Source organism: Gopherus evgoodei, chromosome 8 (assembly GCF_007399415.2).
Source record: "Gopherus evgoodei ecotype Sinaloan lineage chromosome 8, rGopEvg1_v1.p, whole genome shotgun sequence".
Classification (NCBI taxonomy): domain Eukaryota; kingdom Metazoa; phylum Chordata; order Testudines; family Testudinidae; genus Gopherus; species Gopherus evgoodei.
In genome coordinates, this window is record NC_044329.1 from 59531873 (window position 1) to 59557336 (window position 25464).

The 25464-nt window shown below is 44.3% G+C and overlaps 1 protein-coding gene across 1 annotated transcript in view; it reads left to right on the forward strand.

Moving 5' to 3' along the window:
• The window catches only part of HMCN1 (hemicentin 1), a 323599-nt gene that overhangs the window by 117736 nt on the left and 180399 nt on the right, over nt 1-25464 (forward strand). Inside the window, exons 11-13 of the mRNA XM_030573193.1 lie at nt 1281-1556; nt 19737-19878; nt 20310-20437. Of these exons, the coding sequence (XP_030429053.1) occupies nt 1281-1556; nt 19737-19878; nt 20310-20437 (546 nt within the window). The remainder of the gene's footprint in view (nt 1-1280; nt 1557-19736; nt 19879-20309; nt 20438-25464) is intronic.

The window sequence follows — 25464 nt, forward strand, 5'->3', positions numbered from 1 at the left end:
GACACTTCCAGCCTGAGAGAATCCACCCATATATTTTTTGTCTCAAACCTTAGTGATTACACTTTTAACGCCCTGATTGTAGGCACAAATCAGATAGCTGTGAAATTACAAAGATTTGCATCTAAAATTAATTCTGCTTTAGTTTTAAAGTAAGTTCCTGATGATTTATTGAAAATCTGGAATTTTTTTTTATTCCCTGGCCCAGTGAAAGTGAGTGAGGGTGGGGGAGAGTGAGCCACCAAAAGAGGGGGAATGTAGTGAACGGTGGCCTTGGGAGAGAGGTGGGGGAAGGGAGCGGGCCTTGGGGGACGGGCAGGGCTAGGGTGTTGGGTTTTGTGCAATTAGAAAGTTAGCAACCCTACTCAGCACAGAGATGAATTTTTCTCTGTTAACAGAGAACTCCTGTTTGGTTATCTTTGCTTTGCTTATGGTAATCTGTTGACTTCAGTCATATCTTGTAATTTACTCCACCTTTTGACATTTGTGTCACACTCAGACTATTATCCTCTGCAGATCTGTATTTCTGTGTTTTAAGAGCAAACGCCACTGGGTTTAAACAAAAGCAGCATGGGGCAAGCCCCAATAAAGCTATATGAGTTTAAATGTCCTTTCCTGTTTGCAATTGTTGTCTCTTTTACTCAGGGATGGCTCAACAAGGATCATTAGACCTAATTTGAAGCCATTGTGTGTTTAAAATTCAATCCAGTTCAAAGTTACTGAGTTTGCATTCTGCTGAAGGGGAAGTCAGTGGTAAAAAGGGGCAGAGAGGGAAGTCAGAAAGAAAACAACAAAATAGGGAGGAATTGTGTTGCAGCATAGACTGGGTGCTGATGTGAATAAAAAGAGATTAAAATCCATTAAAACTCAAGTTGAGACTAACATCTGAAGAACACGATCATAATTTCTGAGCTGTTTAGTGGCACTGGAAAAAGCCCACATATACAGTAGTGTTGTCTTCAGGGTAGCTCTTCAGTAATCTCTTTTTCACACAGCAGCATGTACAAATCTAGGACCTGATCCAGATCTCACTGAAAGGCTCCCTTTTGGTTCAGTGGATCAGACCCCAGTGTGCTGGATCAGACCCCAGTGTACTGGCTTTAGTGCTGTGAAATGAAACTAAGCATTAAATAACCCAATGGTATGCCTTTGAACTTCTACTACTGCTGTGTTATGGTTACTTACAAAGTACCTACAAGTGAGCCTAATAGTTTCACCATGCCACCGGATTCCTTGTTGTTTTAATAGTTTCTGAATCCTTTCTCTTTATTCTTTCCACGTAGAGCCCCCACCTGTGGTTCAGGTTCCTAATAATGTCACCGTCACCCCTGGGGAGAGAGCCATATTGACCTGCCTAACCTTAAGCACAGTGCGTTACAATCTCACCTGGCAGAGAAATGGCAATGACTTGAGGCTTGTGGAGCCCTCCCGAATAAGGATGATGAGCAATTTGTCTTTAGAAGTAAAATCTGTAAAGCTCACAGATGCTGGCGAGTACAGTTGCACTGCCTCCAATGAAGGTGGATCGACTGTGGCTTCCGTCTTCCTCACAGTACAAGGTAACAAAGAAGATGCATATTAATCTTCTTTTGAAGTATATTTCTTTTCTTTTTCCTCCTCCCCACATTTTTTTTTCTTCTCCTTGATAACAACTTTGCCCTTTGAGCAATTTGGTAAAAGCCCGTGGAAACTGAGAGCAGAGCTTAACTCCCCTCCCCACCAAACAAAACAAAATAAAACAAAAACCATGTAGAAACCATGTAGAAAGCATATAATTTTCTATTACATTTCAGAGGTTTTCCATAAGAGCAGTTGTTCAAGGCCATTGAGGGCAGAAAGAGAAGTATTCTTACAGTTCCCACCCCATCCCTTCTTGGGATTTTGATTTTCTTCCTAATGTCTATAACCAGTTGGGAGGCTTAACACAATTACTAAGGGCTTGTCTACATCAGAAAGTTGCAGCGCTGGTGAGGGAGTTACAGCGCTGCAACTTTGAAGGTGTACACATCTGCAGGGCACCACCAGCGCTGCAACTCCCTGTTTGCAGCGCTGGCCGTACTCCCGTTTTGTCTCGGGTGTAGAGGATCCAGCGCTGGTGATCCAGCGCTGGTAATCCAATGTAGACAGTTACCAGCGCTTTTCTTGACCTCCGTGGAAGGAGGAAGCCTCTGGTAATCAAGCTGGTTTCCTTTCCCGGTTTGCTCTCTCGGTCCCGGAGCCACCCAGCAAACCGCAGGGAAGGAGGCCTGCTTGCTCGGGGTTCCGGGACCGAGGCCATGTCTACATCTAAAATTTTGCAGCGCTGGTTGTTACAGCTGTATTAGTACAGCTGTATAGGGCCAGCGCTGCAGAGTGGCCACACTTACAGCAACCAGCGCTGCAAGTGGTGTTAGATGTGGCCACACTGCAGCGCTGTTGGGCGGCTTCAAGGGGGGTTCCGGACCGAGAGAGCAAACCGGGAAAGGAAACCAGCTTCGCCGCGGTTTGCTCTCTCGGTCCCGGAGCCAGCCAGCAAACCGCGGGGAAGGAGACCTGCTTGCTCGGGGTTCCGGGACCGAGAGAGCAAACCGGGAACGCCGCGGTTTGCTCTCTCGGTCCCGGAGCCAGCCAGCAAACCGCGGGGAAGGAGACCTGCTTGCTCGGGGTTCCGGGACCGAGAGAGCAAACCGGGAACGCCGCGGTTTGCTCTCTCGGTCCCGGAGCCAGACAGCAAACCGCGGGGAAGGAGACCTGCTTGCTCGGGGTTCCGGGACCGAGAGAGCAAACCGGGAACGCCGCGGTTTGCTCTCTCGGTCCCGGAGCCAGACAGCAAACCGCGGGGAAGGAGACCTGCTTGCTCGGGGTTCCGGGACCGAGAGAGCAAACCGGGAACGCCGCGGTTTGCTCTCTCGGTCCCGGAGCCAGCCAGCAAACCGCGGGGAAGGAGACCTGCTTGCTCGGGGTTCCGGGACCGAGAGAGCAAACCGGGAACGCCGCGGTTTGCTCTCTCGGTCCCGGAACCCCGAGCAAGCAGGTCTCCTTCCCCGCGGTTTGCTGTCTGGCTCCGGGACCGAGAGAGCAAACCGCGGCGTTCCCGGTTTGCTCTCTCGGTCCCGGAACCCCGAGCAAGCAGGTCTCCTTCCCCGCGGTTTGCTGTCTGGCTCCGGGACCGAGAGAGCAAACCGCAGCGTTCCCGGTTTGCTCTCTCGGTCCCGGAACCCCGAGCAAGCAGGTCTCCTTCCCCGCGGTTTGCTGGCTGGCTCCGGGACCGAGAGAGCAAACCGCGGCGAAGCTGGTTTCCTTTCCCGGTTTGCTCTCTCGGTCCTGGAACCCCGAGCAAGCAGGTCTCCTTCCCCGCGGTTTGCTGGCTGGCTCCGGGACCGAGAGAGCAAACCGGGAAAGGAAACCAGCTTGATTACCAGAGGCTTCCTCCTTCCACGGAGGTCAAGAAAAGCGCTGGTAACTGTCTACATTGGATTACCAGCGCTGGATCACCAGCGCTGGATCCTCTACACCCGAGACAAAACGGGAGTACGGCCAGCGCTGCAAACAGGGAGTTGCAGCGCTGGTGGTGCCCTGCAGATGTGTACACCTTCAAAGTTGCAGCGCTGTAACTCCCTCACCAGCGCTGCAACTTTCTGATGTAGACAAGCCCCGAGAGAGCAAACTGGGAAAGGAGACCAGCTTCGCCGCGGTTTGCTCTCGCGTTCCCGGAGCCACCCAGCAAACCGCAGGGAAGGAGACCTGCTTGCTCGGGGTTCCGGGACCGAGAGAGCAAACCGGGAACGCCGCGGTTTGCTCTCTCGGTCCCGGAGCCACCCAGCAAACCGCAGGGAAGGAGACCTGCTTGCTCGGGGTTCCGGGACCGAGAGAGCAAACCGGGAAAGGAAACCAGCTTCGCCGCGGTTTGCTCTCTCGGTCCCGGAATCCCGAGCAAGCAGGTCTCCTTCCCTGCGGTTTGCTGGGTGGCTCCGGGACCGAGAGAGCAAACCGCGGCGTTCCCGGTTTGCTCTCTCGGTCCCGGAACCCCGAGCAAGCAGGTCTCCTTCCCTGCGGTTTGCTGGGTGGCTCCGGGACCGAGAGAGCAAACCGCGGCGTTCCCGGTTTGCTCTCTCGGTCCCGGAACCCCGAGCAAGCAGGTCTCCTTCCCTGCGGTTTGCTGGGTGGCTCCGGGACCGAGAGAGCAAACCGCGGCGAAGCTGGTTTCCTTTCCCGGTTTGCTCTCTCGTCCCGGAACCCCCCTTGAAGCCGCCAAACAGCGCTGCAGTGTGGCCACATCTAACACCACTTGCAGCGCTGGTTGCTGTAAGTGTGGCCACTCTGCAGCGCTGGCCCTATACAGCTGTACTAATACAGCTGTAACAACCAGCGCTGCAAAATTTTAGATGTAGACATGGCCTAAAGGACTTCTGGCAGGTTATTACAGTAAAGCTAAAGAGGGTTGCTGCTGTCTCAGCAAAATATACGAGGCTGATTATATCAAATAGATCGGAATTACATTTTGGCTGGTTCTGGTATTGCTAACTGTTTAAAACATGCCTGAGATAACCTCTCAGATGGTTTAGACAGGGTCAGTTCAGAGACTGACAGTTGTTTTCTTTTGAGTTTGATGAAAGATGCTTAGAATATCACTAGCAGGTAGTAAAACTAAACTGCAGCTGAATGTGGCTATCTGCAGTTTGCAGTGTTGTAGCTATATTGGTCCCAGGATATTAGAGAGAACAAAGTGGGTAGCTGAGGTGATATCTTGTTTTGGACCAACTTCTGTTGGTGAAAGCGTCAAGCTTTTGAGCTACCTGGAGACGAGCTCTGCGTAGCTCAAAAGCTTGACACTTTCACCAACAGAAGCTGGTCCAATTAAAAATATTGCCTTACCCACCTTGTACCTCTGATTTCTGCAGTGGCATCCTCCTACTTTCTTCTGGAGTGTGTAATCCACTTCCAAACTCTGAAATATATTGTGTATGGAAGCTGAAATGGAGTCATGTGGTGTCATGTTTTATGATCAACTAAATTTTAGAAATATTTTGGACCAAATGAAGTTGCAGTATGAAGTAAATGTATGGAGTTGCAGTGCTGATCTATGTCAATAAATTGCATCAAACACAGCACTCACTACTGGCTAATCTGTGGAATAACACTCAGAGGCAATCTATTGGGAAGTAACCTTGTGCTTGCATATCTCTCTGGCCTGAATATTGGGCAGCAGAAGAATGAAGCTGGCTATCAATGAAGGGATGAAAAAATGAATCTCATCATTAATAACATTGTGAAGAAGGAAATTTGTGGCCACGACAACATAGTGGGCTGAATCCATGCTTGGTGAAGTCTTGTGGAGTTATACTCAGGATAAATTTAGCTCCTTAATTCATAGTAAAGCACACTGTTATAGAGCTACATCTAACATGAAGAAATTTACTACATTTTGGATCATGAAAGAATTAATTTCACTTTTATCTTATGTTCTTTGCTGTAGAGAGATGTCATTAACTCTAAAAATGAGTGGACAGAAGCTGTTCATGTAGTTTATTATTTTAAACCTTTGTTTTGAAAATTAGAAGTTGAAATAGTAAGAATAGTAATGAAGAAATGCCAATTCTGATTTTTGCAAAAAGGGGCTATACAATCCTGTAAGTTAAATCTTAAACTGAAAGTAGTCCCACTTTTTTTGATGGGGTACATCCCATATTAATGGGAGCTTCTTGTATTAATGTACTAAACGCCCAACCCTTACTCACATTGAATAATAGCTTACTCCACAAGCAGTCTTATTGAAAACCTTGGGGCTACTTGTGGAGTGATGTACAAAACAATGTGAACCAAGGTGTCAGAATTGAGCCTTGAAGGGCTAAATTCTAGTCCTACTGAAGTCAATCCTGCCATTTTCAGTCACTGAATGGTAATTTTGCCTTAGTAAGGTGTCTAAGGACTTGCCTAGGATTTGCTGCTGTTGTTGATTTGGCCCAAAGACAGTTTTAAGGTAACTGCAGGGATCAGGATTCCCCTTCCCCTCCAACAGTCTGTTTTTTTGTGTTGTTTTGTTTCCTTCCTCTGAAGCATCAGAGATGGCCCATCTGGAGATGGAACACCGGACAGGGCCGAGCTGGTGCTCTAAGATGGTCATGAGAATTCTCTCTCTCATATTCTTGGCTGGCTGGTTCTTGCTTACATGCTCAGGGTCTAACTGATTGCCAGATGTGGGATTAGAAAGGAATTTTCCCCCAGGTCAAATTGGCAGGGATTTGGGGGGTTTTCACCTTCCTCTACAACATGGAGCACACATTGAGTGCTAGGATCATCTCGGTGTGTATCACTAATCAGTTCCCAGCACTGCAGGGGCCTTGGCCTTTGGTGCGTCCCAGTCCCTCCGATTATATGCCAGTGGCACACAATATCTTAATCTCCTGTGGGTTTTGACATTTTATCTAATTTTGGTTGTTGTGTTTGGTGTGCGGGCACCTAGGTGCTGTTGATGGTCTGTAATATACAGGAGGTCTCAGTAGATGATCTGATGATCCCTTCTGGCCTTAAGCGCTATGATTCTATGAGCTATCCACTATGAAAATGACTACATGGTGTGGGGGTCTACACAGTAGTAACAGAACTTCCCAAAGTTCTGTCTCATACCAGATTTGGGTCTAGTGTTGAAACTGGCGTAGATTGTCTTCTCTTCGGTTGCTTCAGAGCACTGACTAGGATCCTGGAAAGTGTCTTCTGAGCATGTGAATAGTGTAATGGTAAGGACTGTCCAGGAGCATGAAATGTTAATCAGTATATCTTTCTAGGATTATTTTTTCTACAAGGAGGACAGAGAAAGTCCATAATCATGTGATCTTTGCCTTTCTTCCCAGCTTTTCACAGTCTTGTAAACAAAATATTAACATGATACATGCATGTATATTAGAGTAGATCCATATTTGACCACGTTGTCCTGATAGTTACATAATATTACCAATGTTTCTCATATCTGGGATTATCAAATCTTTCTGGCTTGGAAGCATAAATGTTATTTTTGTAACCAATGTCCTTTTTAGTGAAAACATTCATTTTTGGTGATCTTTGACTGTTGATTTTCATGTGTACCATTAAAATTCAAATCCCCAAAACATTACATATTGCCAAAATGTAATTTTATTGGCAAAATCTTGGTTTTGTAGATTTCCAGCTCTGAGTATTCCAGCAATGAAATACTATCATTGAATTTGGACTTTGTTCTCTGGCCCTGCGACACAGCTGTACTGTGTGGGAAAACCTTTGTGGTTTGTGTTGTGTGTTGGTCAAGGATTAATAGAGAAGTCTAGCTTTCAGCAATTTCAGCATTACATGCATGGTTGTAGCAACAGATTAATAAGAAATAAGTTATGTTGTGTTTTCATTTCACAAAAATAGGGACCCGTTGAAGGTAAAGAAGCATTGGCTGCTGGTGGTTTGGCCTATTGATAAACAGCATATAGGTCAGCTTTTTGTGTCAATGAGCTTATTTACATGAGTTGTCACATACTAGACAGAATGAAAGCTACAAACTTTTTGTATTATATTCTGAGCATCGCATGATAAATAATTAATTTGGTGTATTCATAGTGTAGTGCCCCCTTTCCACAGAGTTACATTCTTTAATGCCAATCTGCTTAAAGGTTTTGATGGACAGGTCTGGGTTCTTCTGGATCCCGCCACCCACTCAGCAGGGTGTATCTTCTGTATTTTTTCCTATGAACTTATTTGGAGGTACTTCCACCCCCCTCGGTCCTTCCTGGCAGGGTCACCAGGGCATCTTGGGAGGAGAATTCTAACCACAGGGTAATCCCCACTTACATGCCAGATAGTTGGAGACTTCCCAGAAATAACACAAACACAAAAATTATATTAAACAGGAGACAAATATAATATAACAGGGTAAAACACTATTCTTAGGGTTACCGGTGCCCATGCTGATAATACCCAGGACTTTCCCCACTCAGGTGACCTGATGTAGCGAATATAAGATTAGTGTTCCGTTGGAATGTGTGCTTTGTTGGGGCCCTTGATGACCTATGACCACAATATCTTCTCTGCAACGGTTTAGCAATGTGGCTGACTGGGTTCAGTATAGCCCAAAGGACTCACAAATGGGAGAAGGTGGTAAATCCTTCCACAGGGTTAACAGGCAGCAGGTTATAAAATCCCCAAACCCTTACTCCCCGGCTTGAGGACACAGTTCAGGGACTAGGGGGTCCCCAAAACAATTTCCATGACTGACTAACTAAAAGATGGTGCACTCACAAACTCCATGAATTAGCCTCAGGTTCAGAGATGACTCTGGACTCCTCAGTCACTGCAGAGGGGCTGATCTCTGCTGGCAGGGATCCTCTTCAGGTAGGAGTCAGGTTGCTTCGGTCTCAGGATTTCCTCTCACCACAAAGGGGTGCAGGGCTCAAGGTGCAGATTACACAACTGTACTAAAATCCAAAATTAGTCTCTTAGCCCAACGTCCAGACACATGCACAGCAGGCAGCAGCCCTGGACTAGCAGTCAGAGCAGAGCTGACCATGTGGTGACTGGTCTCACCTAGGGAGGGCTAACTGATTGGGGAAGTTTCCCAGCAAAACTCTACAAACTGGGAGTCATCAGTGGAGAGGGAAAAGCCCAGCTGAGAGATCTTGCTTTCAGGTTACTAGAGGCCAGTTCTCAGGGGGAACCCTGCATGCAGGCCTGAGACTCACCAGCTCCCCACACAGCCAGTCCTGCCCCTGCCCTGGCTGGCTCCAGACTGACTAAAAAATGGCTTCTCTCTTTTCCTGAGCTCTCTATTGGTTGCTGGGCAGACTTGAGTCTGCCTAGGCTCCCCCTCCCTACCAGGGACAGAGTGCTTCTCCCTGAGCTGCCAGCCGACAAAGCCCCAGGAATCTAGGTAATCTCCTTGGGGGTTACAATAGTCTGACAAATTTATTGTCTATTTATTTTGCTAAGCATTTTTGTAAAGGTTCAAATAGGATTTTTCTTGTCACAACTGAAAGGTTTGAAACAGCCTGTTACAAGTGGTACTGTGATGGAAAGATCTCAGTGGTACCCAATACAGGAAATCATTGAACATACTGTGGACACTTTACTACAAAAACTGCATGTTTGACATTAGGTGTCAAATATGACATCTTCCCCCACCTACCTCCTGCCAAGATAGCATTTGAAACAATTTCAGTCCTGATGGTGCAGACAGAGTCAACTATGTTGAATACCTGTTGTAAGAAAGCATTCTCAACCTCTTGTCCTAACAGGTCAGCCACATTCCTATGCCAGGCAACAGGTTTGGATAAATCACTGTGATTTACACCAGTGCAACTCGGAATCAAGATTAGAATCTGGCCCTGGGCGTACTGTACATCAGTGGTGCCCAACCTTATCACACAGAAGGGCCACATAAACAGAACCACAACTTTGTGTGGACAAACAGATTCTACATATTTTAATAAGATTTAAAGTCACCTGTATTGATTTATATTGTAAGTTCAGCTTGCTTCATATGTATTTAGATAGGTTGTTTCTAGGTATACTGTTGTCTATTTACACACTTATGTAAACTAAAATGATGTAAACGTGATGACAAAACACTAATGGATAGGCCCTGAGTATGGTCTGTTGAAGCAGGCCACAGGCCTTATGAAATGCTCTAGTGGGCTACAGGTTGGGCTCCCCTGCTATACATGGTTTGGGCTTGTCCACAACAAGGACAAAACCATGTTTAGCCCTGGTTTAGAATCCTAGAGGGCAGCAAGCAGTGTTGAACACAGCCTGATATCTAATCACAGTCTTTGGGCCTGAATCTCTGCTCACCTATAGTAGTGTAATGAAGTAATTCCAGGAAAGTGAATGTAGAGTGGTATAAGAGGAAAATCAAACTTTTTTTCTTTTGGGGAATCTTTTGCCCAAAATATCCTTGGTGTACTCTCTGCTGGACAACCCAGCATTAATATTCCCCTGTGCTGGTGAGAGAAGAGGTTAAGCATTCTGAATGCAGTTTGGCAGCAGTTGTGGGAGAAAAAGAAAGATAACAGGGAAAAAAGACATTATAGAATAAGTTTGTATACGTACCATTCATTCTCTTGGCATGACATCCCCAACTCCAAAAAATATAGTGCAGATTTCCATATAAAATGAAAGGAATAGTCCATAATACAATGCTGAGATCCTCCCAGCACAAAAGAAAAAAAAAAGATAATGAAACTGGAGTATTGCAACCTCGTTTGTTGATACTTTAAATGGGGGGAAATGCAAGATTATTGAGCCCTAAAAATATTAAAATATTAAGCAGTCTTGCAAAGTGGTTCTTTCTAAACTGTTCTTGGGAGCTATCTAAGATAATTAAAATACACAGCTTGGAAAAGGTTAACTAAAGTTATTAGCTAAAGTCTCTTATCGTTATGGTACTTCCACTCTTTTCAAAACAGGAAATAAAACAGTTAAACTCCCAGCAATGTTCTTTGATACAAAAGTCAATGTTCTTTGAATAAAAAAGAATTAAATCAGTAGGTAGCCATATGTCTGGATGGCTCAGCTACTGCTAAATTACTATTCACAGCAGTCTCAATGATAGTCATTACACTGGTTTTTGAAGTTAGCCTCTTACACAGGAAATACATGTGTTTGGAGGAGAGGGTCAGAGATTGCTTGAGCAGCCTATCCAGAGATCTGAAGAAGAGCTCTCTATACATTAAAAGTGTGTCTCTTTCATCAACAGAAGTAGGTCTAATAAAATATATTATCTCACCTACTTGTCTCTGGGAAGTTAGTGAGTATCACAAATTTAATAATGTCTCTCTCTTCCAGGGTTTCCCATTCAATCACTCCTGCTAGATCATATAGTGAAATAGTCTTTTTCCTACCTGCAGTGAAAGGGAATTAGGGGAAAAATCAGTGAAGTCTCTGTTTGCATTGTTAAGCTTCTCTGTGGGTTGCAGTTGCTTAGGTTTGTGAAGCCTCTTCAGATAATATTCCCTGGATGAGATCATCTGCAGAGCATTACAATTTAAGAGCTAAGCAAACAAAGCATCAAATACTTCCAACACGTGATTGTTTGTCACGTATGACCCTCAAAAAGAAGTTATTATTATTTGTTATTTTTATAGTATTCAAAGTGTGTTGGGCACTTTACAGAGAGTAAGAAGATAAGAGACAGTGCTCCAAAGAGATTATGTGTTGAAGGAAATAAAGTAAGATAAAGAACGGGGAATTAAATGCAACAAAAAACCAAGTGACCGAATGACTAGATGTATCTCTTCTTGTTCTATGATTTGGGGTTGGATTTCCTGTTCTGTATTGTCAGTTTGTTAGCATTTCCTTGGGGGATGGGGAAGAACTAGAGTCTGTAGGCTTTTTGAAAGATGAGTGTTTTAAGAGGAGGAACTTAGAAGGATGGAGGAATGGCTACTCCTGGGAGGATTCTCTGCCAAAAATTTCAAAATTCTGCATATTTTATTTGTCAAAATAATGCAATATAATCACACCAGTTTCAACTGTTTGGGTAATTTATTTAACCTACAATACAGAAAAAAGTCACAGTAACTATTCAGCATTTCCTAAACACATGAAAGTTAAGTTACAAACACTTGGTAGCTAATACCCTGCATTTCAGTTATAATCCTGGATTTTCGTTTAAATCACATTACAGAACACCGTAAGCAACAACAAAAACAAAAGTAGAATGTCATTTTATTTGCTCATACTTTCACACATGAAAGTCATACAGTTTTGTTAATCATTGTCCTGGGCCTGGCTGGGTACTTTGGGAAGTGCTTGGTTCTGATTATCCTGACATTTTATTGACTGCTTGGTAAATGTTTTATTTGCCCTCAAAGTCTTTTTTTTTCTTTTTTTAAGTAAAATAAATCCTGAGCTGTAATCTAACCCCGTTGTGCCACTTTGGCACAGGAAAAAAGTGAAAAAGCACATAGATCTTCCCAGCTGACGATTCCCTTACTATCATTTATAATAAGGCTCCTTTACATCACTCTGGCAATGTAGGGGCCTTAAAACTCTTATGGGTTTTATGCTCCTGGAGAAATTGACTGAGAATGGGAACAGGTAACTAACAATAAGAACAATAGACATGTTGCTACACTTCTGCCTCAGAGAATGAGATCAATTAACCATCAACAGTAACTTTAACAGTGTTACTAGACAGGCAGGCTGCTACATTTGTGCATCAGAGAATGAGATCAATTAACTAGCAGGCAGGCTACTACACTGCCTCCTGGACATAGCCTGCCTTGTGCATAATAAAAAGCCCTACCCTTCTACACCAGCGAGCTGCCGTAGCAAGCGAGAGGAACAGAGTCTCTCTCTCTCTCTCGCTTGTTGGCTCATACATATGCCCAGCCCCCCCTCTGCCCACAGTGATTAACCACAGAGGCATGCATGACCAGCTCCCCCTTCCCTACCTTCCCTTCCCTCCCTCCTGTTTTTGAGGCTGCTCCAGGCATATTGGAACAGATGCGCTCCTGGCAAAGAGGTGCATGTCCTCTGGCCGATTTAAAAAAAAAAATTCTGATGGGGGGCACGGAAATATGCAGGCCATATGAATTCTGTGCCCCCTCGCACTTCTCACAACTTCAGACAATGCACAGTCAACCTGTGGAACTCATTGCCATGGGATGTTGTGAAGGCCAAAGGTATAGCTGGGTTAAAAAAAATTAGATAAGTTCATAGAGGATAGAATAGTGGGACATGGCCAGGAAGACATTTCCAAAGTGAGATGTCTGGTAAATGCAGAAGATTTTAGAAGTACATATGAAAGTAAAATAAAGGAGGACTGATTGTATTTGTAATCCATGGACAAGGATAGGCCAGCTACTCTCCTCTCAGATGCCATAACGCATTACCATACAATGATCCAAGAATGAGACAGACTTTGGTCTTTTCTTGCTGTGACATTAGGGTTTAGAGCATGCTCTGGTGCCTCATGTTGTTTTGTGTAGCAACCCATAGCTAATTCAGGAATCTGGTTAGGCTTTGGAGGAACCACTTCTCCTCAACCAGGATGATGGTTAGTACAGTGTGGGTGTTTGTATGCAGAAAGATGTAGGAAAGAGGAGGATAGAAGAGGTAATCCTCAGTGTTCTGAGAGGGCCTTAGAGAAATAATGGTGAATATGGCTCACTTTAATATTAGTGTTCCCATGATGCCCCTTCTTGCAAAAAAATACATTAACTTTTCAACAATTAATATGCGGTGCATCTTCCATGCATCAGAGAAGGAGAACTATTCCCTAAGATTGTACTTTTCTTTTAATTAAGTGCATTCAATTGTGGCCAATCCATTCAATGTGGTTACTTGATAATGAAGTCTTCTGCATGTATCTAATAAATCTTATTTATTGATTTTGATACATACTTTAACAAGTCTATTCTTCAGACCTTTCACTGCAACAGTAGCTGAACTGTGTTTGTGTGCCTTTTTTTTACACAGCTGCTTTCATCTAGTTCACAATCCAAAAATGTGAAATAATACAATGAATATTGAATATGAAACCATAGAAAATCCAATGCATATTGGTAAATACGATCTAAGCTAATTCAAGTCAAATGAGAAGGAAAGATTCCTTTTGAAAATATATTGACTGTGTATGTCCATATGCATAAAGATAATCTTTCCTTGAAATGGATCCAACCTAGATTCTGTGCCAGAATTGACTTCAAAGTAGAAATACCAGTCTGTGGTGGGAATGCACAGTATCATCCTAACTCTGTCCTCCCTTTTCTCTCAGCAACATATATGTTAATATCTGTTGCAAGCAGGTTTTGATCTTATTGTAGTTTTTTGGCATGTGCATTCATGACACTAACATACTGCAGATGTTCAAATAACTGAAGATCAAAATTGTGTGCCTCCATCCTGGCACTTATAAATGCAGAATTAAAGATCTTTTAACAAATGGATGGCCACACAGAACTTCACAGGCATCCCTCTATTGCATGCTTTGACAACATAGCACTTCATGGTTGTAAGTGGAGATGAGTCTTCTGAGCCAAAAGTACAGTGCCCTACCACTTAAATTAAGACATATGATACATACTTGCTCACATCTGAAAATAGACTATTAAACTAAAGCCCATTAAAGTTAATTGGGACTCTTTCCCAGTGGGAATTGAATCAGGCCTATAGTGAGTGGCCAGAACACAGTGGCTCTAATCCTGGTATCTGATCCAAGCTATCTGATCCATATAGGCAGATACTGATGTCTCTGTGAATTCCTCTTGAAGATAATGGGGCTCTCTGCTTGGTTGCAGGTAGGCCAGATTGCAAAGACTGAGATTTGCCTAGTTAGTATGGTCAGTATGTCGTAGAAGTGAATTTTGCAAAAATCACACCCTATCGGCAAAATTTGCAAAATGTTTATGCAAGTCACTAAAACTATTGCCTTTTTGTGTGATAGCTTTTGATTTGGACACAATTAATTTGTTGAACTTGTTTGTCTTTGTTTATGCATTGCTAGTCATGTGAACAATTTAAATCACACGCCTTTCCAAAGAATTGTTGTTTGAGACGGTAAAGAGACAACAAAGAATTACTGAATCTCTAAGGTGCTTCAAGACTGTCCTTCTTCATGTTCTATTAAAGAGTCATATGATTATGTACAAATACTGTTTCAATTACTACTATCCAAATGGTTTTTTCCAAAAGTGCAGTGAAAGAGCGTGATAAAAGGTTGCTTAGAGGAATGAAAAATATTTTTGTGAAATAATTTGTTCATACTATACATTATGCCATATATTTCCTGTTCTGTTAATAGAAGTATACAATATTTTTCCATGTTAAAAATTAAAAATCACTCTGGGTTTTTAAATATTAATTTTAACTTTTTGAAATAGTTTTAATGAGCATTAGTGCCAGCAAAAAGTGCGGGACCAACAACAATGGAGCTTGAAATCCTCAGGTGAAATTCAACTTCTGCAGAGGCCCAGTGTAAGATCTGTATACCACTGAAGCTTTATTTGGAGATTTTAATGGGAGTTAGTGATGTATAGAGCTGTGTGAGCCCGCCCCTGTCTGTGTCACGTCACATGGAGGTCTGCCCCCAATGGCATCATCTTGTATGCAAAGTCTCCTCCTCTCGTTTTCACTGGACAGAAGCCACTTCTGGTGCTAAGACCCTACTGGACAGGATGAGTGCTCTGCAAAACTAGGATTGTTGGGTTTAAGACAGACAATGGCCTCCCTAGGTCAGTCTCAGATTGTGCCTCCCAGTAACCTGATTCTGATGCTTGATTTCTGCTCCAGCCACTAGGTCAGATAGCCTACATCCTAGTCATGACAGTGTTGATATATCCGTTCTATAGATAGTTAAACTGAAGAACTGGGAGGCTGAAGCTGAAGAACTAGGAGGTTAAGGCCAAAACATTAATAAAAGAGACCATAAGTTCATGAGCAAAAATTCATAGGAATTCACTTAACTACATGCATGTCCACATTTACTGAAACTGTGCATGTAAATCAATTGCTGCCCTAACTAGTTCCTTGCCCTGTATATACAAATGTGGTGGTTGCCTTTGGCAATGTAACTCTGCATACATTTTTACTTGTGGACCGTAGAGCTCTGTTGAGTGTCACACAATGAGTCCTTGAGAGAGCTGGACATGGTCATGAAGTCCTGAATACAATCCCCCTATTCTGACCACTAGACAACACACTTAACCAGAAGCCTGCATTAAAATTATATGCTAATGTTCCCACTAACTAAACTTCAAAAATACTTTTAGATACCCTTCTGGGAATTTATTGTGGCATCCCTGATGTTTGCAACAATACAGCCTCTGGTATCAGTGGTGATGGTATGTACTTGCCTGCTTTGCAGGGGTAGTGAGACTTAGTTGGCTAATTTTTACAATCCAAGTTGGTTAAGGAGTCTCATCAGCCCATTCGAGGTACAGACTCTGTGTTAACTCAAATATGAGTCTGGCCTGACTAATAGTGCTTATGTCCTGGCCAACCTATGTTGCCTCAAATGTGTAACTTTCTTGATAGACCTTTCTATGTAAAAGTCATACCATTACTAAGAAGACTGTAACCATGGGCAAATCATTTACTTTTTTTTTACCTCTGTTTCTTCATTTGTAAAATAGAGACAGTAATACCATCCTCTTTAAAGTGTATTGAAATCTATGCAAGAAAAGTGTTATATAAGTGCTGCCTTATTATATGTTAAAAATATTGATGAAAATGGCCAATGATGTTATGCAAAAATGTATCAAAGAGGGCTTCATTGCAGTGTTTAATTTTATAAACTTATATGATCAGTTGGTACTTTGGCTGGGTATAACCCTAAGTGATTACCCTATAAACTGTACTCCAATTCAGAGGATAGAAACTGTCATGTATTTATTTTACAGTAACATAGGGCTTGTCTTTACTACCACACTAAATCGGCACTGCTGCAGCACGTCTGGTGACGACCCATTACATCGACAGCAGAGCACTCCTGTCAAGATAATTACTTCACCTCAATGAGAAGTGGAAGCTATGTTGGCTGGAGAACTTCTCCCGCCAACATAGTGTGGTGTAGTCACCGCTTTAAGTCAATGTAAGTTACATCGCTCAGGGTGGTGGCTTTTTCACATCGCTAAGGAACATAACTTACATCGACTTAAGCAGTCGTGTAGACAAGCCCATAGTAAAGACATTGGCAATATATAACAGTTGCCATGATTGAATGACCACATGCACCTCTACCTCGATATAATGCTGTCCTTGGGAGCCAAAAAATCTTATCGCATTATAGGTGAAACCGTGTTATATTGAACTTGCTTTGATCCTCCAGAGTGCACAGCCCTGCCTTCCCCGAGCACTGCTTTACTGCATTATATCCAAATTCGTGTTATATCAGGTGGCGTGTTATCGAGGTAGTGATGTACTATGAATAAAGAGGATTTACATGTTATTTCTGCCCTGTAACAATGTGTAATGAACTACTTCTCTTTTCTAGAAAAAAGAAGTGTAGACTGGTCCTGATAAGTATTAAGGAAAGATAGGATGCAGGTCATCAAATGGGTTGCAGATGTAAATCCCTTAAGGAAGAAGAATGTGAAATTTACGGGAAAAAAATTCATCCTGTAAATCAGGGGTAGGCAACCTATTGCATACCTGCTGAAGGTGGCATGCGAGCTGATTTTCGGTGGCACTCACGCTGCCCGAGTCCTGGCCATGGGGACCGGGGGGGCTCTGCATTTTAATTTAATTTTAAATAAGGCTTCTTAAACATTTTACTTTACTCTTACTTATTTACTTTACATACAACAATAGTTTAGTTGTATATTGTAGACTTATAGAAAGAGACCTTCTAAAAACATTAAAATGTATTACTGGCATGCAAAACCTTAAATTAGAATGAATAAATGAAGACTCGGCACACCACTTCTGAAAGGTTGCCGACTCCTGCTGTAAATTGATTCTTTTCACATCATCTTAAACTAATTGTGGCGGGATCTCCAGTGACTAAACTAGGAAGAGTTACGCTGTTAATCATGCCGTCATCATAACCTAATTTCCACTACGTTTAGTTGCTTATCCCACACACAAATGCATAGTTCGTATTAGCATTGTGCTAATATTTTACATATTTTTCCCCCTTAACCAATAAAATAAAATAATATGCAATACACTCTGGGCCTTATTTGGCAGCGTTTCCCATTGAAGCAAATACAGGCCCCCATATATATAAGTATGGCTATAAATGGCCACCTTTATTCTCTGAAGGGGAAGGAAGGGGAGAGTATACATACTGATGTATCACTGTGTGTTACCTGTAAATTACGTCTCTTCTTGACAAATTCTTATATGTGTTAAAAAGAAAAAATTAAACTGTGGCAAATATTGGGACTGTGAGAATGCTGCTGTCAGTCACCCATGCTGATTAAGTAGCCTGTGACCATCTCAGCATGACCTTGGAGTCACAGATGAGTTTTTAAAAATCTTTTTGCTGTTGCTGTTTGTTGCACTGTTACTTTAATGTCAGCAATAATGTATGTATATTTTCCAGCACAAGTGCAGATTTTACCCCACCATCTCCCAAGACATGATGTCATCACACCTGTGTGCTACACATTTATTTACTGTGTGACCCTTAACAGTCTGTAGCTTGGCTTTAATTGCAGTGATTCTCTTAGCAGTATGCATCCTGGTCTTTGTAACTTGACTGTTGAAGTCCACTTTCGCCTTAATACCTAAACTGCCTAACCCTGACTATTCAGTGTAATTGGTGGTTGCCAGCAAGGAGAATAGAAAGACATGTATTAAACCTCAGATGGTACACGATTGGCGCTGATTGTAAAGACGCAGTTAAGGCAATTGTAACACAGGCTGCAGCAATGGAGGCAAATGCTGCTAATCCAATAGTGGGTGGTGGTGGTGGTGAAATAAATGCAACATTACTGTAGAAGGCATTAGTGAGAATCATCAGCATTTACTCCTGAAAGATTCTTCTCCTTCTGATACTCCATCATCTGGCACTGATTCTCCCCTAAAAGTGCGTGAAGGCATGTGAGGCTGTGTTGTAAAAGGAGCAGATTCATCACTTGCCAGAATGAACTGTATTGATAGTCTACTGGCTTTACTGGGGAAATCAGTCTAGGGCATTGTTGCGCAGCTTCATCGAATCTGATCAGTCTCTTCCCCTAGAGAACCCATGATAACAGTATGGGTATCATCAATACCATAGATGCAGTCTGGCTCCACTATGACTGCTGATGATTTCATTTAAAAATATTATATTTCAAGTCTGTATTTAATTTTGTCACCCAGACACCCTGTAGAGAGGGCTGCCAGAAAGCCTATGAGCTGCCTAAATGCTACTTACATCCTGCTGGTCCTTTGCTCCCCTATCCCTAAATAGTCAAGGGGTGTTATCCAGAACTCATTGGTCTTTTAGTCTTCAAGGATTTTTAATAGTTTTTTCTTAAGTCTCCTTTCTTGTGGATTCCCACTCCATGAGTTTCACGCTGACATCTGGGTTGGAACAAACGCACAAAACACACAGCTGAAGTGACTAAGTTTTGCCTGGTTTGGAGCTGAAGCCATTGAAACTAGAGTTTCTCATAGTTTCCACGCAAAGTAATAAATTGGCACATCTTGCTCATAACTCAGCCCAGGTTTGTGAGCCTTGGTGAATCTTTTTGGTAAACCTGGCTCAGGTTTTAAGTTTGTAACAACACTCAAAAGCATGTAAAACTGGCACCTGCTGCATTTGAGATTTGGACAGTCACATTTTAAAACAAGTTGAAATAAATGAATATGTGGGTTTATTTTCTGTTTGTAACCTAAATACTGTCTTTAATACTACTTTTTCATCTAGCCGCATGTCTCCTGCCAAGGCTTGGGGTTGGGCAATTGGGAGGAGAGGTGACCTCCCTAGTACAAGAAGACCTCCCTAGTACAAGAAGACCTCCCTAGTTTAAGAAGTATGTAATATGAAACATTTTGAGAACCAGTCTAGATAAAAGGGATTCTATAACTATATAATCACTATTTATACTTTAGAGCAGCATCTGATGCTTTGTTACTCTTTTCATGCAGATCTGAGAATCACCAATAGTATTAAAAAAGAGGCAATGGGGGAAAAAGTTCTGGTCAGTCCTTTCTTAGTGGTGTTTTCCATCATAAGAATGTGTCTGAAGTGTGTATAGAGTAATTTATTATCAAGGTTTTCTGTAGATGGCTGTAAACTTGAACATCATAAAAGTCAAGCTGATGTTTCAGTGTTGTTTTTGTTGTTGTTCTTCTTCTTTTATTTTTAACAGAACCACCCAAAGTTGTCATATCACCTAAGAATCAGTCTTTTACAGAAGGCTCCGAGGTATCTATAATGTGTTCTGCAACAGGTTATCCAAAGCCAAAGATAGTCTGGACACACAATGACATGTTTATCATGGGATCAAACAGGTATGGTAATGGGCTTGCAACTTTCCCTCTTTTCTATTTGAGGAGGATAGTGTTCAGGAATTAGCATTTAGGAATTATGAAATGTTCTGAATGAAAATTTCCTACCAACCTCAAAGGCCTTTGAGACTTGTAAATAGTGCTTGGGGGAGGGGCTGGGGAAAGGAAGTTGAGTAAACTCCAAAATCTGGCCCTTTAATCTCAGTTTTCTCATCTGTAAAATGGTGATATTCTGATAACCCCATTTCACGAGGATATTGCAAGACTTAATTTGATGATGCTTGCAAAGCACTTTGAGATGCTCTGATGGAAAGTTACTATTTATACAAAACACATGCATATATGAAAACCATCTAGACATGGTGTTGCTACTACATGAGATTGGTTTCTCAATGACTACTGAATTTTGTCAATACTCTTTTTTTTCTCCCCAGATATAGGTTGACCCCAGAAGGCACCTTGATAATCAAAAAGGCTGTTCCAAAAGATGCAGGACTTTATGGTTGTTTGGCCAGTAACTCAGCTGGGACAGAGGGACAGACTTCTACCCTCACATTCATTGGCAAGTATAGAAAGAAACAATGAAGTGAAATTAAAAAACAGATGATCTGAGGGGAAAAGCTGAATAATATTGGTAGAGCTGTTCAGAACATTTCTAATGAAATAAAATTTCAAATAAAAATAAAAAAATCTTGAAAATGTTAACAAATTTTCCCTCTGTTTTCTAACAAGCTGTAAATACTGATAATGTTAAAGGTGGTGGTGGTGGTGCTTACTGTTTCTTCATTTAAGACTGTTTGTCTTAGTTTTAATTTTACAATAAGAAATAATGTGTTAAAAAATTAGATCTGCAGTGAGCAGTGCTATCTGCCAGTGAACATAGGAGGCAAATGGGCCTCAACTGACTTCTCTCTTTTTCTTATCCCTCCCACTGGATAGCTTTAATCTATCACCCTTAACATTAGACCAGCTCTCTGGTGCATGTATTACTCCTGAGGGAATTCTGCGCCACTGCGCATGTGCAGAATTTATGTCCCCTGCATATTTCTTTGCGTCCCTGCAGAAAAATGACTTCTTCGAGAGATTGGTGTGCACGGATGTTGGAAACTTTTTCCCTTAGCAGCTCCCATTGGGACGGCAGGGGAGCCCTCTAGAGTGACACCCTTATGACTGTATAGTACCTTGCCACCCAAACTCTCTTCAGTTCCTTCTTACCATCTGTGATGGCGTTGGAACATTTTCTCTCTTGTTGAGTGATCCTTAGCTTTTCAGTCTTCTAGTTAGAGTTGTTCTTAGATAGTTATCAGATAGTTACATACAGTTGTATTCAGGTGTCTAGAAGCTAGTTCCAGCACCAGCCTTGTGCTGCAGGGCATGCCGCAAGCCCAGAGTTTCAAAGCTTGCTCCATGTGCCGCAAGTCTATGCCTAATAGCAATGTTCATAACTCCTGTCTCCGATGTCTGGGAGAGGTGCGTCAGGCTGAGTGCTGCAAAATTTGCAAGGTCTTCAAACTGCACACTAAGAAAGAAAGAGACTTTTGTCATAAGCAGTTGCTCATGGAGGCTGCACTACAACTACTGTCCCGAGACCATCCGGCACCGGGCCCGGGTTCCTCGGGGCAAAGTGCCCCGGCATTGGTGTGCGATCTGGCACTGCCCAGGCACCGTAAATCACCGGCACCGAGGCAGGCCGCCCAATCTCGGCACCGATCGACCTTTCCGGAACTGATTAAATGTCATAAGAAGGGGGAAAGAGGGCGCTCTCCCCAAAGAGCTACCAAGATGCTTAGAGAGGCTTCTGGCGTGCAAAGACAGGTTGCGGGCCTGAGCCAAGAAATGGCACTATTGACTCCAGTGCCACAGGCCCTGTTGAGTCCAGTACCCAGCAAATTCAGTGCCGATGAGTGTCTGGAGGAGGTCCTGGAACACCCCTCCACCCCTGACACATTCGAGGCAGGGAAGGACGTCATTGAGCTGTTGGCGCCAAAACCCCTCCCATGCAAGGAGAAGTCTCTGGCACCACTCAGGAGGGTGCCATCCAGAGGGAAACCAGCAATGGTGTGCTGCTCAAGGTCACCGACTCAGCACCACTCACAGCACCTTTCTTGTTTGAGCTCAGTGCAATGCCACTCCCCTGCACCCACAACCCAACGTGAGCTTTCAGCACCGGAGGCAGACATACTCGCAACACCCACATCAGCATCTAGACACCGTTACATGATGCCATCAGTCACCTGGCACCGGAGTGTGGTGCCAGCAACCTCCCCAGCACCGCGTGAGAGGCACCAGTTCTGGTCCCAAGACTCCCTGTACTGTTCACGGTCCTGATCATCCAGGCACTGGTCCCTGGCCTATACCTCATGGCACCCTACAACTGCTCAAGGATTGGCACCTCATTGGTCCTCTCTGTCAGTATCCTCTGGCTCCGAAGCTGACTCCAATCTCTCCAGCTACAGCAGGCACCGGACCATAGCTAGCAGAGACTCACACTCAACTTGGCAGCCACAGTGCCCACCTCTGGGACAGTGGCCCTTCTGGACCCCATGGGCCTACCATCAGCAACATTGCACCATCTCCAAAGCCTCTAGGTCCGGACACTCTATGCGACATCATTCCAGGTTGCTATATAGGCATGTCTCAATGGCGAGAGGGGCCATGCTGTCCAGGCCACCCTCGGATCCCCAAGAGCAGTGCCTGTGGTGTTACCAAGTCAGACCATGCCTCAGGAGATGGCAGCCCCATCAGGCCCCAGTGTGGCCCAGGCCTATGGGGACTTGCAGGAGGGTCAGCATGAGGGCAACCAAAGGCAGCTCATGTCCCCTTCTTCCCCAGACGAAGTGGTGGCAGGTACATCAGTCTCAGGACCACTACCGATCAACATAGGGCTCACCAAGAGCTTCTCCGCAGGATTGCCCTCAACATGGGCCTCCAGGCAGAGGAAACAGTCCAGCAGGAGGATCCGATGGTGGACATCCTGGCTCCTGAAGGTCCCTCCAGAGTTGCTCTCTCTCTAATAAAGACCGTACAAAGCAATTATAATACTATATGGCAAACCCCAGCCTCCATCACACCAACGGCCAGGAGGGTGGAAAGAAAATACTTCACCCCATCCAAGGGCTGCGAGTTCCTATTCTACCACCAAACTCCCTGCTCTCTGGTGGTTTCAGCAGTTAAGGAAAAGGAACATCAGGGTCAGCAAGCTTCAGCCCAGTTCTCCTCCTTCCCTCCCTCCCACTTACTTTCCCCATCCCTGGTCAGGGACCCCTCTCACGAGCATCTCCTTATGCAGGGGGGTCTGTTCATTCCTCAAGATAGGGGCGGTAGAGGAGGTTCCACAGAAGTTAAGGGGAAAAGAGGTTTTACTCTTGTTACTTCCTAATCCCCAAGGCAAAAGTGGGTCTTCGACCCATTTTAGACCTTTGTGGACTCAACAAATTTATGGTCAAACTCCGGTTCCGCATGGTCTCCCTAAGCACTATCATCCCATCACTGGATCTGTGAGATTGGTATGCTGACCTCAACATGAAGGACGCTTATTTCCACATCGCCATCCATCCGGCACACGGATGCTTCTTCCGGTTTGTAATAAACCAAAAACACTACCAGTTCATGGTACTCCCATTCGGTCTGTCCACAGCCCCCTGCATGTTCATGAAGTGCATGGTGGTGGTGGTGGTGTGGGAGACTTCCTGTGAAAAAGGCAAGTTTGAATGTACACTGTACCTCAACAACTAGTTACGGACAGGTCGATCTAAGGATGAGGTCCAGTCCCAAGTGACAATTGTCAGGGATGCCTTTCACAGGCTGGGGCTCCTCCTCAGCATACCCAAGTCCTCACGTCAATACCTCATCATGATAGTCAGGTGTTGCCTGCAGCTAATCGGACATATGGCAGCCTGCACATATGTGGTCAAGCATGCCTGACTGAGACTCAGGCCCATACAAGTGTGGCTCGCACTGTGTTACCGTCCATCCTGAGACTCCCTGGACCTTGTGGTAACAATTCCAGGACAGGTCCAAGAATCCCTGCGTTGGTGGCTGGACCGACCAGTAGTCTGTGCAGGGGTCCCCTTCACCAAATCCCAGCCTTCTCTGATGCTAGTAGCAGGCGCATCAGATCTAGGCTGGGGCATACACTTAGGGGATCTGAGGACACAAGGTCTGTGGTCGAGGGATGACATACCTCTCCATATCAACCTGAAGGAGCTCAGGGCTGTTCGTTTGACCTGTCAAACCTTTCATGCCACTTTGCAAGGTCACAGCATGACCATCCTGACAGACAACATTACTGCCATGTTCTACATAAACAAACAGGGCGGAACCCGCTCCTCACCCCTCTGCCACAAGGCTCTTCTCCTCTGGGACTTCAGTATAACCCGGTCCATTCAGCTGGAAGCATCCTACCTCCCCGGGGTACGGAACGAACTGGCTGATCGCCTCAGCCGGTCCTACAACGTTCACGAGTGGTCAATCAGATCGGACATCATACAGTCAATTTTCCAATGGTGGGGCTATCCCCAAGTAGACCTCTTCGCCACCAAGAGCAACACACAGTGTCCTCAGTTCTGCTCATTTCAAAACCACAGTCCAGGTTCAATTTCTGACACATTTCTAATACTGTGGGGCGAGGAGCTAATGTATGCCTTCCTTCCAGTCCCTGTGGTCCACTGGGTTCTACTCAAAATTCGCAGGGACAGGGTGACAGTAATCGTTATTGCCCTGGCTTGGCCGCGGCAGCACTGGCACACGACCCTCCTAGAGCTGTCCGTAGACGCCCTGATAGCCCTGCCCCTCTACCCAGATCTGATCACACAAGACCATGGGCGTCTTCTCCACCTGAATCTACAATCTCTGCACCTCATGGCTTGGAAACTCTGTGGCTAAATCCCATGGAGAGTGAGTGCTTTCAGTCAGTGAGACAGATTCTCCTCGGTAGTAGGAAACCTCCACCAGGGCAACCTAATTGGCAAAGTGGAAAAGGTTTTCCTGCTAGTGTGAACCCACGCATCTCCAACCACTCCAGGTTCCTATCCTGATTATTTTGGACTACCTCCTACACCTCAAGCAACAAGGCCTGTCTCTTTTGTCCATCAGAGTGCACCTGGCACCTGGCGGCTATCTCAGCATTCCATCCAGGGGAATCTGGGCGCACTGTGTTCTCAAATCCCATGGTGGAGTGCTTCCTTAAAGGACTGGAGAGGGTGTTCCCATATTCTCGTCCACCAGTCCCAACCTGGAACCTGAACCTGGTCCTCTACAAACTCATGATCCTCTCCAAACTTTGAGCCCCTACTCATTTGTTCCCTCCTCTGCCTTTCATGGAAGGTAGCGTTCCTGATGGCCGTTACATCGGCAAGGAGGGTGTCTGAGCTAAGAGCTCTCACCTCTGAACCCCTTTACACCATGTTTCATAAGGACAAGGTACAGCTTAGATTGCACCCTAAATTCCTCCCCAAGGTGGTTTCCCAATTCCACATGGGCCAGGACATTTGCCTGCCTGTGTTCTTTCCAAAGCAGCTTACACATGCTGGATGTTCGAAGAGCCTTAGCATTCTACATAGAGAGCATGAGACCTTTTCGCAAATCAAC